The sequence below is a fragment of the Chrysochloris asiatica genome, unplaced genomic scaffold (assembly GCF_000296735.1).
Source record: "Chrysochloris asiatica unplaced genomic scaffold, ChrAsi1.0 scaffold00033, whole genome shotgun sequence".
NCBI lineage: Eukaryota > Metazoa > Chordata > Mammalia > Afrosoricida > Chrysochloridae > Chrysochloris > Chrysochloris asiatica.
The window spans coordinates 22,265,667-22,286,655 of record NW_006408551.1 but is presented as its reverse complement, the minus strand read 5'-3'; the positions used below and the strand labels follow the sequence as shown (position 1 = coordinate 22,286,655).

The following is a 20,989-nucleotide window of genomic DNA, read 5'->3' as shown; positions in this document are numbered from 1 at the left end:
ATATATATAACATCTGTGTTTATCATAAACTTAAGTCTACTTACCTTGTTGGGCTTTTTGGGAACGGTTCTTCTTGGAGAAGATGCACTAGCAGCTCTGCTCAATTTGCTTTTTAAAAAGAGAGAGAAAATTGATTACAATTCAAATGCCTCTTCAGGCATTATGTGATGCTGCTCCAAGCTGTCACTAAGGCAGCATTGTGGCTTTCTTCTGCATTATAGTGGTGGCACTTTAAAAAGGAAAAATTCAGGCAATTGACAGTTCCTTTTGTGGAAAAGAACTCTAGTAAACAAAAATGAATGCACTGAACATAACATTTATCTTTTTTTCACAATGAAACCCCAGGAAATGTGCATTTACCTCCTTAAGTAGTAATTTTTTTTTTTTTTAAATCATGTTGTTGTCTCTGAGAACTAAACATGGTTTCCTAAATTTAGAAATGGTCATTTCTCCTTGTTAAAGGAGAAACCACCCTTCTGCTAAAATTTAGCAATTTCTTAACGATTGCTATTAAGCAGACACCTCATGTTTTGTTTTGAGAAGCTGGTGAACAAAAAAAGGAAAGTTATCATGGAAGGCAACTGTGTTCCAAAACATTCTAAGAGGGGAATAAGAAGTCCATTATGAGAAAGTAAGGGGTGCTTCTTTACCAGAAAGATCACTTTGATTGATCTAGATTCCACTTTCTCCCTTTCCCAAATTTTATGACAATCCAGTGTATACCTGATTGAGCTTGCTTCACTGGCTGAGGACTTTAAACTACTGAGCCGCTTTAGCCTGGCCAGCTTTCTGTTCCATATTTCTAGCTCTTCTATTCTTTCTTCAAGGTTGTTGGTTAGTTTGCAGAGCTGCTTCACTGCACCTATGTTTTCCATAAAGATTTGGTCCTAAAAGGGAAACAAACTCAGACTATAAATTTACAGTTTGAGACCACCAAGGGAACTGTCCATAATCCATTCAAATCAGTTGGAACACATCGTTGAAAATAGTTATATACACACAACCCCAAGTTCATTCCAGACAAACCTTTGAAATTTAAAGTGGGCTTACTAAACTGCTGGCTGCATTGTAAAACTGGTTATGTTCAATTTGCAATAAAATGACAATATACCCTTGTAATCCCAAATGAAGAATAGAATTGATGAACATGTCAAGTTTGAAATCTGAAGATCTATTTTCATTGGCCATTATGCTATATTTAAAACTCATTTATAAAAAAAATTTTTTTAAAGTCAAAACAGGCTTCTGAATGTTGATTTGTATGTTAGCCCCTAAAGCCTCAGAAGGAATCGCTCCAGCTCTCTCTGCACACCAGACTGCTCAGAAAAAGGAGGGAGGAATAAAGACCTGGGCTTCTCTCTGGGCTAAGAGAGAAGTACAAGAGATGTGAGATTCTCTGGGCTTCTATTTCTTCATTTATAAATGAGAAGATCCCTCCTGAGGGGCTCATTTTTGCTTTGACATCCAAGGTCCTATTGTGTACAAATTCTATTTTAGCCTCACTCCCAAGCAAGATGAAAAATAAAATAGCTCAACTCTTCCATGTCAGGAAGAGCAAGAGAGAGGCGACCAATCAAAGCATAAGAGATCTAACCATTGTGCCCCTGCTCACACACTTAACCTGAACTAATGCATCTATCAGCCATCACAGAAAGCTCCCATCAACCCCCACCCCAGAACCCATGGCCTTGCCCGTTTTTTCTCTGTTTTCAGGGTCATCGAAATCCCTGGCATTCTTTGGGCTCAGGTTGTTATTGGATGTTATTGGGTCGATTATCGGTTCAGAGTGACCCCATGAGACAGAGTGGAACCATCTCATAGAGTGTTCTAGGCTGTAGTCCTGGTGTGAAGAAAAGCACTGGGCTGTTAGCTGAGAGGTCAGTGGTTCAAACCCACCAGCTGCTTCTTGGAAACCCTATACAGGGTTGTTACGAATCAGAATTGACTAACAAATCTTTCCGGAGTAAATCTCCAGGTTTTTCTCTTGCAGAGTCACTGGGTGGGTTTGAAGTGCCAACCTTTTGGTTAGTCACTGAGTGCTTAACCATTGCATTACCAGGCTTTTTCTGGGTCACATGCGGGTCCACATTATAAAGGGGTGCGCACCAGACCACTCTGCTTTGTGGTTGGGAGTCAAATGCAGGACGGTGTATCTCAAAATTCTCATCAAGCAAACCAAAGCTTTAAGGGTTCCTAACATATAAACACTCAAAAGAAAAAACTGAAAATTACAGATTTAAAGCTTGATTTATGCAGTTTAAAGACAGGTATATTTTGTGACACATTGGAGGCTTGCTTATACTCTTAGAACAGCCATGCAGACCTAAAGACTCAAGGTCTGAGCCTTTGGTCAAGGCCAATACAAACCCACTGTCCCTAGGAAGCCTTCCCAGTGACCTCTGTCTTCCTGCTCAGACTGTGAACAGGAGGCAAGTGATTGTGTTGATTTTTCTATGTACTTCACCAACACATATTCCTTTGTCCATAGTAAATGCTCAGTAAGGATGGATGGAATTGAATCAAGAGGTACTATGAGTTAGCAGTTTAAGAAAGCTTCTGTATAGTGAGAAATCTACTTAACCCAAGCAATTTGGTTTTTGAGACCAGTTCCTGAGAAAGCCTCTAAAACCTTGCATTTCCCGTGATTGAAGGGCTTGGAGAAGCCTCCAGACACACCTGAAGGTTTATGCTAATAAAGGTGACTCAGGAGGGGGCTGGTAAGGCCAGAAACACCCAGCACATGGTATCAACCAGTCTCAGGCAACGGGCAAGGAGGATGACTTGATCAGTCATGCCTGACAAAATCTGGTGCATGACAGACATGGGTGCACATGGAACTTTTTTTTTTTTTTTTTTTTTAGTGTCATAAAGTTGGTTCTGAAGAGTTCTGGTAGCATAGTGGTTACGAATCGGGCTGCGAAACACAAGGTCAGCAGTTATAAAGTACCAGCTGTTCCGACGGAGAAAGATGAAGGCATTCTGCTCCAGTAAAGATTTACAGCCTTGGAAACCCTGTCCATGGTTACTATGAGTTAGAACCGACTCCATGGCACACCACCACTACCACCATCAAGTTGGTTCCGACTCATAGCAACCCTGTACAGGGTTTCTGAGGAGCAGCTGGTGGGTTTGAGCTGCTGACCTTGTGGTTAGCAGTCCAGTGCTTATCCTACAGTGCCACACTAGCATTTCCCTGTTTAGAGCCCTCCCTGGCCTCACCTTCATTTGTATCCTTTTTGCCATAATGAAATGGTAATAGTAAGTATAATGCTTTCTGTGATGTGTAGCTGTAGGATAAGCACTTGTACATTGCCATGACAGTTTGAATCACAGTGCTTGTGAGGTCCTTCCAGTTGTGGTGGTGAAGGGCAGAGGAGGGAGTTTTGCGTGTGCACCTGTTGTCAGAACAGAAGTGGGATGGAGGGGAGCAGAACTGATAGGAAACTCAACTGATCCTCACAGCTTCCCTCTGAGAAACAAAGTGACCAAGAACTTCATCTCTGAGGTCTCTACTTACTCTGAAGAAACAATAACAAAGAGAGGGCAGAAGACAACAAACAAAAAAGGGGCATCCCTGTATTGGTCTCTTAAAAAAATCATCAGAAAACTAGGTTTTTCCTATGTCTTGTCAGATATCCTTAAAAGAAAAAAATCTATCCAAAAAACGCAAATTAAAAACAAAACAAAACAAAAAAACCCGTGGAGTACTGGTGCTGTGGGTTAATGCGCCAGACTGCAAAGCCGTTTGAACTGCAAGGTCGGTGGTTCAAGCTCACCAGCTGCTCCTCAGAAACCCTATAAAGGGTCGCTATGGGTTGGAATCGACTCGATGGTCCTTAACAACAACAACAGGCAAAATTATACATGGTTTTATCTTTAACCTGCTAGATTCTTTGGTGAAACTAAACACACACACACACACAAACCAGCAGCATATCCATAAAGCCATTCATTACTTGTAATTACTTGTAATTGCAAAAGATTGAAATCAACACAAGTGTCCATCATCAAACTGTATGTTCACCCAGTGCCACACTATGAACTGTAGAGTAAAGAGAAAGTCAAGGATAAAAAAAAGTATGAACAGAAAAAATAAGGTGGTGAAGACAGTCTATATTTATGCTATCATTTACCTATGAAACAAGGAGAATTCAAAACTATATACATAGTCTCTTATAGTGGGCATTTAAGAAAAGGATAAATTAAAAACTAAAATGGTTACACATTATAGGAAGGGAGAAATTAGGTGGGCAAAAAGATAGAAGCTAGGCAATCTGTATGCACTTTGTTTTATAGGTTTTTCACTTAGAATAATAGAGGTATTTTAAATAATGATAAAGCATAATTAAAATAGAAAAACTTTAAAGCAACACCTAAAGATAAAAAGAAATTTTAACACATGAACCTAACTGGTTATTGAGTTTCTGCTTTAACTTCACAGAGCAAATTTACTTAAAATGACTTTAAAATTTCAAAACACAGTACATTTACCATCCATACCTAGGGGGATAAATGCTGTTGTTAAATGCTGTTGAGTCCTTTCCGACTGATAGTAACCCTATATAGAGTTTCCAAGGAACAACTGGTAGGTTTGAACCGCAGACCATGTGGTTACCAGTCCAGTGCTTATTCTACAGAGCCATACCAGGAGACCAAGGCCAAAACAAATGAATGAACAAAATACTTAAACTTTTCAAAAATATCATTAGAAATATATAGATATACCAGGATTTTCAGCATTTAAGAAACATAACTAAGCAAAAGCCCAACAAGCTTAAGTTTAAATTAGAAATACTAATGTGATTAATATTAATAGAAATATTAACATGAAATACATGTGATATACTTTATTTTTTTTTTTTTTAGTTTGCTAGCTAATGTCCACTAAAAAAGACTGTTGTTGTTGGGAAGTGCCATAGAATTGGTTCTGACTCATAGTGACCCTGGATAGGGTTTGCAGTTGGTGAGTTTGAAGAAAAAAGTTCCAACCTACTATCATGAGTAACCCATTCATGAGTAACCTATTCACGACAGTAGGTTGGAACTTTTTCCTTTCAATACCACTCCTCATGGAAAGGAGTCTTGAGTCCTAGGAGAACTAATAATTCAAGATTTGGCGCATGAATGTACAAGGTGAACCTAAACATCTTACAATACCAGAAAGCAAAAACTACTGCAGTTGTGATCAAATAACTCAGGAGCTAACTGAAAAAGGTTCCATTGAGTCAAGGTAAGAAAACTGAAAAGCCAAGAGGTTAATTACTGTAATATAGCAAATTGTTGTTGTTGTCATGTGCCGTGGAGTCGGTTCCGATTCATAGCGACCCTGTGCAGGGTTTCCGAGGCTATAAATTTTTACGGGAGCAGAAAGCTGCATCTTTCTCCCATGGAACAGCCTGGTAGTTTCGAACTGCTGATTTTGCGGTTCACAGCCCGATTCATAACCACTATGCTACCAGAGCTCCTAATACAGCAAATACGTGGCCCTTCTCTTTCAGAAAAAAATATTGAAGTTATCTGTGATGAAATAATATGATTTTGCAGTTTGTTTCATAATAATCCAGTTGGTTGTGAGGATACTGAAATGAAGATGTAAGTGAAAGAAGACTGACATGTATTGATAAATGTGGAATCTGAGTGAGGTATGTGTGGATTTTCAGAATACTGTTCTAACTTTATATGTTTCAAATTTTTCACTCAAAAAGATTTCAAAACAAAAGCATATCCCACAGACATCCTTCTAAATTTTATAAGTCTGGTACAAGTCTTCCTTAAACAACTAAATTAATTTTTGTGAAAAATAGGGTAGAAATAATGAAGATAAGAATAACTTTCTATGATTTTTTAATCATCGTAAATGTTACATGATGATTTACAGTGTTTACTCTGTACGGAGTCTTCTGCTATAATTACAACTATACAGTTCTCTGTGGATTAAAGTGCCAACTAGTCTTCCCACAGGGTGTCAGCTCTCATCTTAAGTCTCCAGAATTTCTCTATACTCTCACTGCCGTGACCACATCCAACACACTTGATAACTGGCTCTTTTTCTTTTTTTTAATACTCACTTGATAAATTAATTTTCAATTTAGCCCAAACCAAAGAACACCACAGATAATGGTGATAAATTCCCCCTCTAAGCTCTGCTCTGGTAGTGTAGTGGTTACGAATCGGGCTGTGCACCGCAAGGTCAGCAGTTCAAAACTACCAGCTGCTCCATAGGAGAAAGATGAGGATTTCTGCTCCCGTAAAGATTTACAGCCTCAGAAGCTCTTTTTAGGGTCGCTATGGGTCGGACCCAACAGCACTTAACAACAACAACAATGTGCATTAGGACTCCTGCTTCAGTGCTGTAGAATCAGCACTGGACTGCAAACCACAAGGTCAGCAGTTCAAACCCACCAGCTGCTCCACGGAAACCTTATACAGGATTGATACGAGGCAGAACCAACTCGACAGCACTTAATAGAAACAACATTCTACATTAAGTCCTTTCTACATTGGCTTCCCAAGACAATTTTAATGCTGTCTCATGAGCTATAAGCAAGGACTGCCATTGTCCAGTTGCTTGTCAATAATGATAAAAAGCCAACTCTGATTTCTGCAACTTAAATATGCTGAACCATACATCTTCCAGATAGGTTCAAGAGGCAAGAAGATAATTCATGTGTTTTCCTATTTAAGAGGAAATAAAGGCAGAGTGGGAATTTACTACCTTCTTGATTATAATTATGACCCTGACTTTATGGATCCAGTGGAAAGTTTCCAAAAAATAAATTTCCAAGACATGTTATGGGGATCGATTCTTAGTAAAATACAGTTCTGATTTCCTGTTCTCCAGTAAAGATAAAGATATGAAAATGTCCTTTTGTATGCAAGTGATAACCAGGAATGTGCACCATAGTTGCCTAAGGAACTTTGTTCTAGGTACATTTGTCCAGGTCCCATGTAAAGAATCAGATTTATAAGGACTGAGAAGGGTATAGGGGCAGGTCATTTTGAAGTGTCCCCATTTGATGTCAACCCTTGGTTAAGAACTATCTTGTAACTGAACCTAATTTAAATACTTAACACCATCCAGCTATAATAATAACAGTTTTAGATGGGGCTCACTTCCACTGCAGAGTCCTGGTATGGCACTATAGGATAAACACTGGACTGCTAACCACAAGGTCGGTGATTCAAAACCACCAGCTGCTCCTTGGAAATCCTACACAGGGTTGCTATGAGTCAGAACTTAACAACACTTAACAACAGCAGCACTTAACAGCAGCAACTCCCTGGCTGAAATCATAAAGACACATTGTGTGTCTTTTCACCAAAGCTTGCTGAGAAGACTGGGTGGGGGTGGGAGGTGACAACTGCCCTAAATCACCCAGTCTTTATCCACCAAGTCTTATAAAAGACTTGGTAAAAGGCAGGGATCCACAGGCAGCACATATGCATTTTCTGAATGGATCCTCAGTTCTGGGGGAGTTTGTGAAAACCCTCATTCTAGCTTAAAGCAGACCCCTGATTTAAGCTTCCTCTTCCATCTCAGTCTCCTTCACACTCTGGTTTCTAATCATAATGAACCACAGACAGTTTGCTGAACATAATGTTCTTTCTCTGGTCTCTGGAACTAACTCTACCTGAACTTCCTATTCTCCCCTCTGCTCCCACCTTCCTTACGTTTAATGTAAGGAAGCATATTTACTTATAAGCACCTTGGCAAGACAGTGCAACTCAACAAAGACAGGGTCTGCATCTGGTCTCCAGTGGAGTAGCGACTTGGTACATGCTGATGAGTGATAGCATGAAAGAATATTCTTACTGTGGTGGTTTGTGCCATGAGGCATTGAGAGGTTATAGCAAGGTTCAAATCACCCAACCTGCTGATCTGTACCCATAAGGATTGCTTTTGTTAGTGTCAAGTGTCATCCAGTTGATTCCAACTCATAGTGACCCTGCATAGGGACTCTGAGGAGCAGCTGGTGGATGTGAACAGCTGACCTTATCCTACAATGCCACATAAAGCTTACAGCCTAGGAAACTCAATAGGACAAGTCTTCTCTGTCATACGGGGTCTCTAAGAGTCAGAATCCAGTCGACTGCAAACAAAAACCAGTCAGTGGAACTATTCCCTAGTGAATGAAGAGACTGGCCAAACCTCCCTTTTATTTTCCTCAGCTTTGTCTAAGAGAACCCAAAGGACTAAGGCCCAAATTCCCTCCCATGCTAAGAAGTGTCCTTGGCAATGTGGGCAAATTAAACAAAGAAGCACTAGTGGTTATCACCATCGGCAGGCTTGTGGTTCGATTTAATATAATACTGAAGTGAACTATAAAGACATATATGGGTAATCATATCATTTGGGATCATAAATCGTCAGTTTTATTATTTCCTGTACACCAGGAATCAATTAGGTTTTCACCATTCAGATGTAGGGAGAAGGTGAAAGGTCCCTTAGATTTAATCATTTCCTGAAGAAAAAAAAAAAAAAGCAGAGTACAAACCAACTCTATTATGCCTCTCAAATACATGAGGGCACAATAAACCCAGAAGGGCTGTTCTGGTGTAAGAACACCTTGGGGGAAACTGAACTGAGAGGTGGGGGTGGTGACGATGTTCTGTGAGCTGCCTGATGGGAAGTTAGCACCTACAGAATCTATGGCAGTGCTTTTCTACCAGCGCAATTTTGTCCCTCACAGGACATTTGGCAGTGTCTAGTTAAGGAGCTCTGGTAGCGTAGTGGTTACGAATCGGGCTGCGAACCTTAAGGTCAGCGGTTCGAAACTACCAGCTGCTCCGCGGGAGAAAGATGAGGCTTTCTACTCCCGTAAAGATTTACACCCTCGGAAACCCTGTACAGGGTCGCTATGGGTCGGAACCGACTTGACGGCACATAACAACAACAACAATAACAGTTAAGTGCTGGGTTACTAACCACAAGGTTGGGCTGCTAACACATTGATGATCCAACCCTTGTGTATATGTTACATACTATTTATGAGAATAATGACTTTATACATATCTGCCTCCTTTGTGCTGTTGTTAACTAAAGGATCTGGTGGTCCAGACTCACCAACCACACCATAAGAGAAAGATGAAGCTGTCTGGGCCCGTAAAGGTTTACAGTCTCAGAAACCCAATGGAGCACTTCTACTTTGCCCTAGAAAATCACTATGAGTCTAGATCATCTCAATGACAATGGTCAGGAGACATTTTTGGTTGACACATTTATGGGTATGTGGCACCATAGGATAATCACTTGACCTCAAGGTCAGTTTGAACAGCAAGAGTGGCAATTCAAATTCACCAGCTGCTCCACGGAAACCCTATATGGGGTCGCTATGAATCGGACCCAACTCCACAGCACTTAAACAACAACTACTGGCATCTAAGGACCTCTGGTTGCGTAGTGGTTATGAATCAGGCTGCAAACCTCAAGGTCAGCAGTTTGAAACTACCAGCTGTTCCATGGGAGAAAGATGAGGCTTTCTGCTCCTGTATAGATTTACACACTCAGAAACTCTACTCAGGGTTGCTATGAGTCGGAACCGACTCCACAGTACACAACCACTACTGACATCTAATGTGTGTAGATGTCAGGGATGCTGCTAAAAAATAAACATCTTACAGAGCACAAAGCAGCCTCCACAACAAAGAAATAAATGGTTCTAAATGTCAGTAGTGCTGAGATTCAGAAACCCTGGGCTATGGGAAGAAATAATAGGAATAAACGACTAGTGCTTTCCAACAGCCTACACTGACATGGAGTCCTTTCCGATCTTAGTGACCCTAACGGACACAGTAGAACTACTCCATGGGTTTCCGAGGCTGTAAGTCTTTACAGGACTAGACAGTCTCATCTTTCTCCAGCTGGCAGGTCTGAGCCACCAACACTGACTGCAGTTAGCAGACATAACAGTTAAGAACAACATAAAGGAGGCAGATTCGTGTAAAGTCAGTGATCTCATAAATAGTACATAATATAATCACAGAAGGAGCTCTGGTAGTGTAGTGAATTAATTACGAGCTGAGCTGCTAACTGGAAGGTATGCAGTTCGAATCTACCAGCTGCTCTGTGAGAGAAAGATGAGGCTTTCTGCTCTCGCAGAGATTTACAGCCTTGGAAATACTATATGGGGTTGCTATGAGTTGGACAGAACTGACTCCACGACACATAACCACCACCAGTATAATCACAAGGGCTGGACCACCAATGAGAATGTAAGCCCAAGGACCAAATTCACCAGCAGATTTTTCTGAAGTAACTGCCAATACTTAAAAATTTAGCGACTTCATACAAAACTCCAGATTTCTAATCCCTCTTGAATCAATAGAAAATCTGGCCACATCAGGCCTCTGTTCCTGCCAGTGCTTAGAGCCAGTGCATTCTGGTTCAACCTCTTGCTGAGAATTTGAGATGTAGGATAAGCAGTTCAAGCCTACCAGAAGCTCCTCAGAAATCCTATACAGTCACTAAGAGTCAGAACCAATGCAATGGCACTTTACAATGACCACCACCCCAAATATACTGAATCAGAAACCCCAGGGGCTTCTTACAGATCTTATGTATACATAAGAATCAACTGTTGTTGTTGTTGTTAAGTGTGTGGAGTTGGTTCTGACTCATAGCGACCCTGAATAGGGGTTCTGAAGAGCAGCTGGTAGGTTTGAACTGCTGACCTTGTGGTTCCTAGTTCAGTGTTAATTATACAGCACCACACCAGGAGTCTGGAATCTTGTTAAAATGTACATTTTGTTTCAGTATGTCTGGGTTGTTGTTGTTGTTGTTGTTCTGTGCCGTGGAGTCGGTTCCGACTCATAGCGACCCTGTAAAGGGTTTCGGAGGCTGTAAATCTTTAGTAGAAAAGCAAATTCTCAGCAAGGAGTCAAACCAGCACATACTGGTTCTAGATACAGAGTAAGTAGCATTCCTGCTTCACAACAGTCCCTTCAGTGCTGGGCTAGGTGGTGGTGCCCACTCTAGGACACACAGTCTTCGAGCCTCCCCAGTTCTCAGTTCTCTGGTTAGCTGATACCCAGTTCAGGGGACTTCCCTGACGTAACTCTTTAGCCTCACAGATATATTGATTTGGAACCCTTCATCTAGCTATTGATTGTGGGGTCATGTAGCAGAAGATCCTAAAAGAGACTTATGGACCAGCTTCCTAAAATGTACGATTATATATGGGTGTGTTTACATGTAGTTCTCCAAGGAGAAAGTTCTCAGTTTTCTTCAAATTCTCAAAAGAAAGAGCAAAAGCCAGGAAGGGAGACAGGCAAGAAGGGATGGAGAGAGAGGTGCAGGGCGAGAAAGAGTACAGTGATGCCAAGCATGTTAAGAACAACTCGGTGGTAGCAAGTAGGGAGCCAAACACTCCACAGATTATAAAAAAATAATTTTTGTAACAAAAATAGATTCTTTTACACATAGTTGGTGTCTTGCTAGATAATATTGGAAAGGGCTAAAATTTCTCAACCATGTAATTATAGCAAGATTTTTGGCAAATGACCTGAAATGAAAATTCCAACTCAGTTTTTACACCATTTGTAATGCCACAAGAAGTGTATGAATCTAGCGTCTTAGTCACAGTATGGAACAATGTCTTTTTGTAAAAGCTGGTTTGATATCTTAGTGGGTGGCTGGGGACAGACATTATTATTTAAAATAATAATCTCCTCATGCGCTGACAATGGATGTCTTATTTTTTTATACAGGTTTTAGGTAACCAAACCAGTTGCTATAGAGTGGATTCCAACTCATGGTAACCACATGTTTTATAGGGTAGAACTGCTCCAACAGGTTTTCCTGGTACAGAAGAGCCCTGTGGCCGAGTGGGTTACATAGTCAGCTGCTAACTGAAAGACTGGCAATTTGAACCTACCAGTTGCTCTGAGGGGGAAAGTGTTGCAGATTGCTTTCCTAAAGATTACAGTCCTGAAAACCCTACGGAGTTTTACTCTGACCCTATAAAGTCATTGTGAGTTGAAATCAACTTGACGGCCACAGGTTTGATTTTTTGGGTTTTGATCTTTACAAAAGTATATGAAAAGATCTCTCTTCCATGGTTCTGCTGGGTGGATTTGATACTCCAATCTTTCAAGTTTGTAGTTGAGCACAAACTGCCTTATTGTTTCCTTTTATCTTATTGTTGTTGTTGTTAAGTGCTGTCGAGTTGGTTCCGACCCATAGCGACCCTGTACAGGGTTTCCGATGCTGTAAATCTTTACGGGAGCAGAACGCCTCATCTTTATACCGTGGAGCGGCTGGTAGTTTCGAACTGCTGGCCTTAAGGTTCACAACCCGATTCATAACCATTTATCTTATTAGCAGTTGAAAACTTTAGGTACTGGAATGAATGGGGAAGTCTTTTGGGAGGCTGCTGGGAACATTTTCTTGCTTTTAAAAGAAGTGAAAACAAGAACTCAGACAAATATTTGTACACCAATGTTCCATGCAGCGTTATTCACAATAGTCAAAAGGAAACAACACATGTCCATTAACAGATAAAGTGTGTGATACACAATCAAGGAAACATTGTTGTTGTTGTGTTGTCATTGAGTTGGTTCCAACTCATAGCGACCCTGCATAGGGGTTCTGAGGAGCAGCTGGTGAGCTTGAATCACCAACCTTGGCGGTTCCAACCAACCTTTCAATCTAGCACATTAACCCACAGTGCCACACCAGGACTCCAATGAAACATTACACTTCCATAAAGAAAAATGAGGTTTTGATAAATGCTACAATATGAACTTTGAAATCTTTATGTTGAGGCAAATAAGTCATATATAAAAGGGCAAATATTATATTATCCTACTTATGTGAAATGCCTAGACTAGGGAAATTCATAGAGAACAAGTGATTGCCAGGAGTGAAAGGGAAAGAGAAATAGAGGGTTTTGCTTAAGGGCACAGTGTTTTTGTTAAGAATGATGAAAACATTTGGAAATATAATGGTGGATAGTTGTTCAAGATGGTGAATGTAATTATGTTGTAAGTAAGTGCCCTCAAGTTAGTTCCAACTCATAACGACCCTGTATAGGGTTTTCAAGGAGCAGCTGGTGGGTTTTAAACCACCAACCTTGAGATTAGCAGTCCAATGTTTATCCTATGGCAACACTAGGACTCATCACTGAATTGTACATGTAAAAATGTTTTATAATATGGAAGGCAAGAACTCCATCACTGAACAATCACTGGCACACTTAGTGTAAAAAAAAAAAGTCAGTGAGTGTGGACTCAACAGACTATTGTTGTTAGCTGCCATGGTCAGCTCCCAATTCATGGTGACCATATGCACAACTGAATCAAATACTGTGTGGTCGTACATCATCTTCACAATTGGTTGCAGGTCAGATTGCTGTGATCCACAGGGTTCTCATTGGTTGATTTTCATAAATAGATCACCAGACCTTTCTTTTGTCTACCTTAGTCTATAAGCTATGCTAAAAACTGTTCAATATCATAGCAACACTCAGGCAGCAGTCAGGAATGAAACCTGGGTCTCCTGCATGGAAGGCAAGAACTCCATCACTGAACAATCACTGCCCCACTTAAACTGTGGAGATCGCTGTAGCTCTAGTGTATTTCATGTAATGGAAAACACTTAACCATGTATCCATAGAAAGTTAAATCAAGTTATAGTCTCAAGACCACAGGTAGAGGTAGATTGGTTGTCACTGAGTCAGGGGTTTATAAATCTGAACGCTATGAGATATATGTTTCAAAGGAGCTTGCAATGTTGGAAGGAAGTCATCATTAACAGCTAAGAACTGGACATTACCATCTGGTCAGAGAACTTCTAGGATTCTTGTGCAGAGTAGCCTAGTAGTTACAAAAATAGGTATTGAAGTTAGGCAGTGTTGAATTTCAGCTTTACCATTATCACTAGGCCATTTTAGTCAAATTGTTTAACCCCTCAAATCCAGTTTTCTCATCCCATTTTACCTAGGGAATACAAGAGCACTGTCTTTCAAATAACTGCTGTAATGAGGAGATAAAATACATCCCTTTTGGTTGTAGATGGGCATGTTTTCTAAAAAATCCTCGTAATTTTACACATGTAGCTTCCCCAGATAGCTGACTACAGTGGGGTCTTAGTAGAAAAGCACTTTTGTAGGATTCTAGCTTTTTTCTCAAGGTCTGTTATATGCATGGCTAAGATTTTCTATTACATTTGTCTGACCAGATAATACAGAGGATTCCACCAAATGCCAGCACTGGCTTTATGCACCTTCTTGGTCAGTAGTTATATACTTGAAAAGTATTTATTAAGTAATTTATGTCAGGAACTATGTTAAACATTAAAAGTAATAATAAACAAGATAGGTAGAATTTTTACCCTCATAGAGCTGATGTATAAATAAATCACTGGAAAAATATTATCTTAATTATGGTTATAATGTTGTTAAGTGCCTTCTAGTCAGTTCCCACCCATAGCAACCCTGTATAGTTTCTGAGGAGCAACTGGTGAACTTGAATTGCTCGATCTTGTGGTTCAACCCGACTTTGCAATCCCACACACTAACCCAGAGTGCCACACCAGGACTTCATAAGTCAGTAGAAAACAGGAAGGATACTGAAGTACATGGAAAGTATTTCAAAAGATGCAGGTGAGAGACTGGAAAAACAGGAACAATATATATGTGACCTGCCAATTTAGGGGATGATAGCTTCAGAAAAGCACGAAGCATTTCTTTTTCCCTAGTGGGAAAAATGAGATGATCCTAAGACTAGGTGTATCATCATCAGTACCCATCACACTAGTTTCCACTGCAGTTGAGATCCTTCCTGTGTTTGGAGAGAACGGGCTCAGGAAACAGATGAAAGCTTGTGCAGTATTTCTGCACCCCCTAGGGAACACTTGGGCTCTGCTGGACACAATTTCCAAGCTCCTCATTTCCTCACAGGTTTGACAATAAATAAGGCTGTGACATAGGGAGCAACCGGGCAGTAACATTGATTTCTCTTCTCTTTGGGAATCAAATATGTCCTCTAACAACACCAAGTAAGAATCACGAAGCTTGATTGCAAAAAAAGGCTTTGAGAAGTTGAAGTTGACTCTCAACTTGAAAATCTCTTCTGTGACAAGTCTCACATCTGTTTTGTATGCACTGATGTTTTATAATAAAATCCTGGGAACAAAGTAGCCTGCAATTGAGCATTGTAAAAATGATTGCCAAAGGGTGTGTCTGACCATTGTTTGAGTTTTGGATAAGTTCAGCCTTATGTCTTTATCCCAAAGTTTATCTTGTGGATAACGTACAAGACTGTGACATTGATTAATAGATAATAATAAAGGACAGAAGCTCAAAACCAGGGAATCAAGTTGCTAACCTAGTGTGGATGCTCTGACTTCCAGCTGTATTTTCAGCAGGTCCTTGAAGAGAGACTTCCACATTTGTGTATTTCTTCTGCAAAGAGGGCAGCTCTTGGGCTCCTCTCCCCTCATATTGAGTGTTGACATTCTGCCTTACATGGGGAGAGCATCCAGCTTTATAAATCTGATTAAAATGATGTGTTTTAGTGTTGCTCTCTCTTTCTTTGCCTTTGAATTTTTGGTTTATTTTTGCTTAAGTGCGATTTTCTGGGAAAGAGACTTGAGTTCTTTAACTGAGATAAGCTTCCAGTTGAACTAGCACACACAACAGTATGCTGTCATTTTTTGGCTTCCTGGCTCTCCTGAGTGACCTATGAGCTTTTTAAGGTCAATGGCTGTGTCTTATGACTCCCACTGACAACTTGGCACTGACTCATGTTGTTGATGTTAAGCATCGTTGAGTCGGTTCCGACTCATAGCGACCCTGTGTGTATAGTTTCCAAGGAGCAGCTGTATGAGTTTGAACTGCTGACCTTGTGGTTCGCACACCAGTGCTGATCCTACAGTGCCACACCAGGAGTTCCTGGCACATGTAGATCTTCTATGTTCAGTTAATAGAATCAAACACTTATAATATGGCAGATACTCTCCAAAGTGCAGGAACACAGCACATTGAGATGGAAAGTTATTGTCACTATCCGAAATCATTGTTACAGATTTGTTATATTTACTTTATTTTTTAGATAAGTACATTAGGATAAGTTGTTGTTGTTGTTAAGTGCTGTCAAACCAGTTCCAACCTATAGCGACCCTGTATAGGGTTTCCAAGGAGTGGCTGGTGAGCTTAAACTCCTAACACCTTGTGGTTCAAACTGACTTTGCAGTCCAGGGCATTAAACCACAGCGCCACATCAGTACTGGACTGCTAACCACAAGGTTGGTGGTTCAAAACCACTTAGCCGCAAAAAAAAAAACCACACCAAAAAACCACTTAGCTATTCCTTGGAAACCTATACAGGGTCATCATGAGTCAGAACGTCTCCACAGCACTTACCATCAACAACATTCTTAAAAAGCTATGGTGGCACACTGGTTAAGTGCTCAGTTGTTAAACAAAAGGTTAGTGGTTTTAGCCCACCAACCACTTCTTAAGAGAAAGATATGAGTTTACTCCTGCAAAGAGTACAACTTTGGAAACCCTATGGGGCAATTCTATTCTGTTCTACTGGGCCTCTTTGAGTCAGAATGGACTAGAAGGAAATGGAATTAGCACTTTTAACTAGTTTGAATAGCTTGAAAGCACAGTGATAGATTCTCAATAGCTAAGACTGTTTAGTAGTACCCCAAGGGAGCTTTGTGGATATCAGTACAAGGAAGTTACATACTTATAGGAAGTATGACACTATGACTGAGGAATCTCACGCAATAGGTAAAGTTATGATTTACCAAAAAGGGGCTGGATTATACGTAAAGACTTTACTTCTTTAAATATTACTCAAAAATATTGTCTTTGGAAACTTTGGCATAAATGCAGCCATTTTAACAAAATTACACTTTTATACACAAAGCGGGACATCCCAGGTACTAAATCAGTGTTGCTGGTGGTGGTTACATGCCTTGAAACCCGGTAGACTCATAGTGACTATGCATAGGGCTTCTGATGCTGTAAATCGTTGTGGGAGCAAAAAGCCTCATCTTTCTTCTAAGAAACAGCTGGTAGATTTGAACTACTACATTGAAATTAACTGTCCGATCTGCAGTCCACTGTGCTACCAGGACTCCTTACTAAATCAGTTGTTGTTGTTGTTAAGTGCCATTGAGTTGGTTCTGACCCATATCAACCCTGTATGGGGTTTCTAAGGAGCAGCTGGTGAGCTTGAACTGCTGATCCTGCCATTCAAACTGGCTTTGCAGTCCAGTGCATTAACCTACAGCACCATGCCAGGACTCAGTAGGGGACTGAATAGCTTCCTGAAATTCCACTACCTGCTGACAGAATATGTAAATTGTAATTTTAGCTGCCTGACTTCTTTTTTTCAACACTTTACTACTAAAAATGTCAAACAAACAGTAAAGTTATAAAAATTATAACATAAATGCCATATATGTGCCACTTAAATTCTACAAACAGTATTTTTCTGTTTCTTTTATCACATATCTACCCATCTATCTATCCTTCTTATTTTAAATACATTAAAAAATACAAAGTACATTAGCAATAACTTAAAGAAGTCTAACTACCAAAACAATACAAAAAATTCAAGATAACAATAAATAACATATTTCTCTCTAAACTTTTTGCCAGAAATAAGATAATTAATCTGTTTCTTGGATAAGAAGTTTCTGGGAAAGAGAAAGATGATTAATGAACAAATGATTATTATTGTTAAGTGCCATCAGGTCGGTTCTAACTCATAGTGACTCCTTATAGAATTTTCAAGGAGCAGCTGGTGGACTTGAACTGCCAACCTTACTGTTAGCAGTCCAGTACTTATCCTACACTGTCAAACCAGGACTGTATTATGATTATTGTTGTTGCTCAGTGCTATCAAGTCAGTTCTGATTCATAGAGACCCTGTATAGGGTTTTGGAGGAGCAGCTGGTGGGTGTGAACTGTAGACCTTGTGATTTGCAGTCCATTGCTGATCCTTCAGCGCCATGCCAGGAATTGTGATTGTTGTTAAGAGCTGTCGAGTTGGTTACAACTCATAGCAACCCTGTATAGGGTGTCTGAGGAGCAGCTGGTGAGCTTGAACCGTCAACCATGTGGTTCAAACCAACCTTGCAGTCCAGTGCATTACCCCTCAATGCCACACCAGGACACCTGCTGAAATATCAAGGGTTGGTTGTAAGAACATATTAACTCTAAAGGAGTCATTCAGCTAGGAGCCAAATACGTCATGTGAGGGCATCACTTCATGCTATCTCTCTAAGGGAAAACTCTGACTACAACCCAATGAAAGATTTATACTTTCTCTCTGGATGAGAGACGCATGGACTTTTAAACTGATTTCTGAGTGTTAAGTTGTGTTGTTAGGTGCCGTCAAGTTGGCTCAAACTCATAGGGGCCCTACACACAACAGAACAAAATGCTTCTTGGTCCTACACTCCTCTTACAATCATTGTTATGTTTGAGTCCACTGTTGCAGCAACTATGCAAATCCATTTTGATGGAGGTCAGTGACCTTCTGCTTTACCCATAATGATGGCCTTCTCCAGGGACGAGTCCCTCCTGAAAACATGTCTAAAGTACTGGAGATGAAGTTTCTCCATTCTCAATTCTAAGAAGCATCTGGCTGTACTTATTACAAGACAGATTGTTTGTTTTTCTGATAGTTCACAGTACTTTGAATGTTCTTCTTCTAACATCATAATTCAAATGCGTTCATTCTTCTCCATGTTCCTTATTTTTTGTTGTTCAACTTTCAAATGCATATGGTGTGACTGAAAATACTATGGCTTGGGTCTGGCCCACCTCAGTCCTCAAAGTGACAGCTTTGTTCTTTAACACTTTAAAGAGGCCTTTTGCAGCAGATTTGCCTCTACATTTTGTCATTTGATTTCTTGACTGCTGACTCCATGAGCACTGATTGTGAATCCAAGTAAACTAAAATCTTCGACAACTTCAATCCTTTCTCCATTTATCATGATATTGCTTTTTGGTCCAATTGTGAAGATTTCTGTTTTCTTTACATTGAGTAGCAACCCATACAGAAGGCTGAAGTCTTTGATCTTTGATCTTTGATAGTCAGCAAGTGCATTAAGTCCTCTTTACTTGCAGTAAGCAAAATTGTGTCATTTCTATATTGTAGGTTTTAATGAGTCTCCCTTCAGTCATGCTGCCACATTCTTCTTCATATAATACAACCCTGACACCTGACAAACATCTTTTCTGATTTTATAACATTCTGCATTTCCTTGTTCTGTTTAAACAACTGCTTCTTGTTCTATTTACAGGTACCTTATGAGCACAATGAAGCATTCTGGAATTCCCAGGTTTTGCAATGCTATCCATAGTTTGTTATGATCCACACAACTGGATGCCTTTGAATAGTCAATAAAGCACCAGTTAACATCCTTCTCCACCACTGATATGTTGTCAGTTTGTCATACTGTGGTGGCTCATGTGTTTCTGTGATGCTGGAAGCTAATACCAGCAGGGTCACCTATTGTAGACAAGTTTCAGTCTAGCTTCCAAATGAAGACAGACTAGGAAGGAGAGACAGATTGCTTCTGACTACTTATCAACTGAGAAATCTTATGAATAGCACCAGAAAATTGTCAGATATAGTACCAGAAAATAAAAATATTATGAGTAACATGAGAATATCGTCAGATACAGTGCCAAAATATAAGCCCCTGAGGTTGGAAGACACTCAAAACACTACTGACACAGAGAAGACTTTCCAAAATATAGTCAACTTTAATTATGTGGAGTGAGCAAAGCTTTCAGGACCTTCATTTGATGATGGAGCCTGACTCAAAAGGAAAATTAAACTGCTGCAAACATCTATTGATAATTGGAACAAAGAATGAAGTTATGAATCTAAACTATTAGAAATTGTCAAAGAATGGAGTGTATTAAGATCCATATCCTATGCATTAATGAGCTGAAAAAGATAAGTATTGACCATTTTGACTTGGATAATCATATAGTTTACTATGCCGGCAATGACAAATTGAAGAGGAATGGCATCATATTCACTGTCAAAAAGAATAGTTCAAGGTCTATCTTGAAATACAACATTGTCTGTGAAAGGATAATATCAATACATCTACAGGGAAAAGCAGTTAATACTACTATTATTTAATTTCATGTGCCTACCACCAAAGCCAGAGATGAAGAACTTGAAGAATTCTACCAGCTTCCTCAATGTGGAGCTGATAAGACACACAATCAGGATGCCTTGATAACTACTGTGAATGTTAGAAATAAAGAGGAGGAATCAGTAGTTAAAAGCTATGACCTGGATGACAGAAATGATTCATGACAGAATTTTGCAAGACCAACAATTTCATACCATAAAACCTTTTTTAAAACAACATGGATCTTGTCAGCTGGAATACACAAGAATCAGATTGTCTGCATTCATAGGAAGAGATGATATTCTTGAGAAGTTCAATATCACCAGCCAAAAGAAGGCCAGGGGAAGACTAAGAAACAACCACCAATTACTCATGTGAGTTCAGGTTAGGTTTAAGGCAAAGAAAATTAAGACAATTCCACAAGAACCAAAGTAACATGAATCATCTCAAGAACAGATTTGATGCATTAGACACTAATGACCAAAGACCAGAAGACTTGTAGAATGGCAAAAACATCATCCATGAAAAAAGCAAAATATCACTAAAAAGACAGGAAGGAAAGAAAAGATCAAAATGAATGTCAGAAGAGAACTTGCACAAGCTCTTGAGCATGAGAAGCTAAAGAATTAAAGTATAAGACCTGGAGAGAAATTTTCAAAGGGTAGTTCAAGAAAACAAAGTAAATTATTATAATGAGATGTGAAAAATACCTGGAGATAGATAACCAAAAAGGAATAACACACTCAGTATTTCTCAAGCTGAAAGAACTGAAGAAAAAAAAATGCAAGTCTCAGGTTGTAATATTAAAGGATTTATTGGACAAAATGTTGAAGACTATGCCTAAAATTTTGGAGACAACTATCTGGCCAACCAAGT

General features: G+C 39.7%; 1 protein-coding gene across 1 annotated transcript in view; it reads right to left on the bottom strand.

The window, feature by feature from the left end:
• Window positions 1–20,989, bottom strand: part of MYRFL (myelin regulatory factor-like) — a 247,800-nt gene that overhangs the window by 50,446 nt on the left and 176,365 nt on the right. The window contains exons 14-15 of the mRNA XM_006859617.1: window positions 724–887; window positions 45–108 (exon numbers count right to left, since the gene is read on the bottom strand). Of these exons, the coding sequence (XP_006859679.1) occupies window positions 45–108; window positions 724–887 (228 nt within the window). The remainder of the gene's footprint in view (window positions 1–44; window positions 109–723; window positions 888–20,989) is intronic.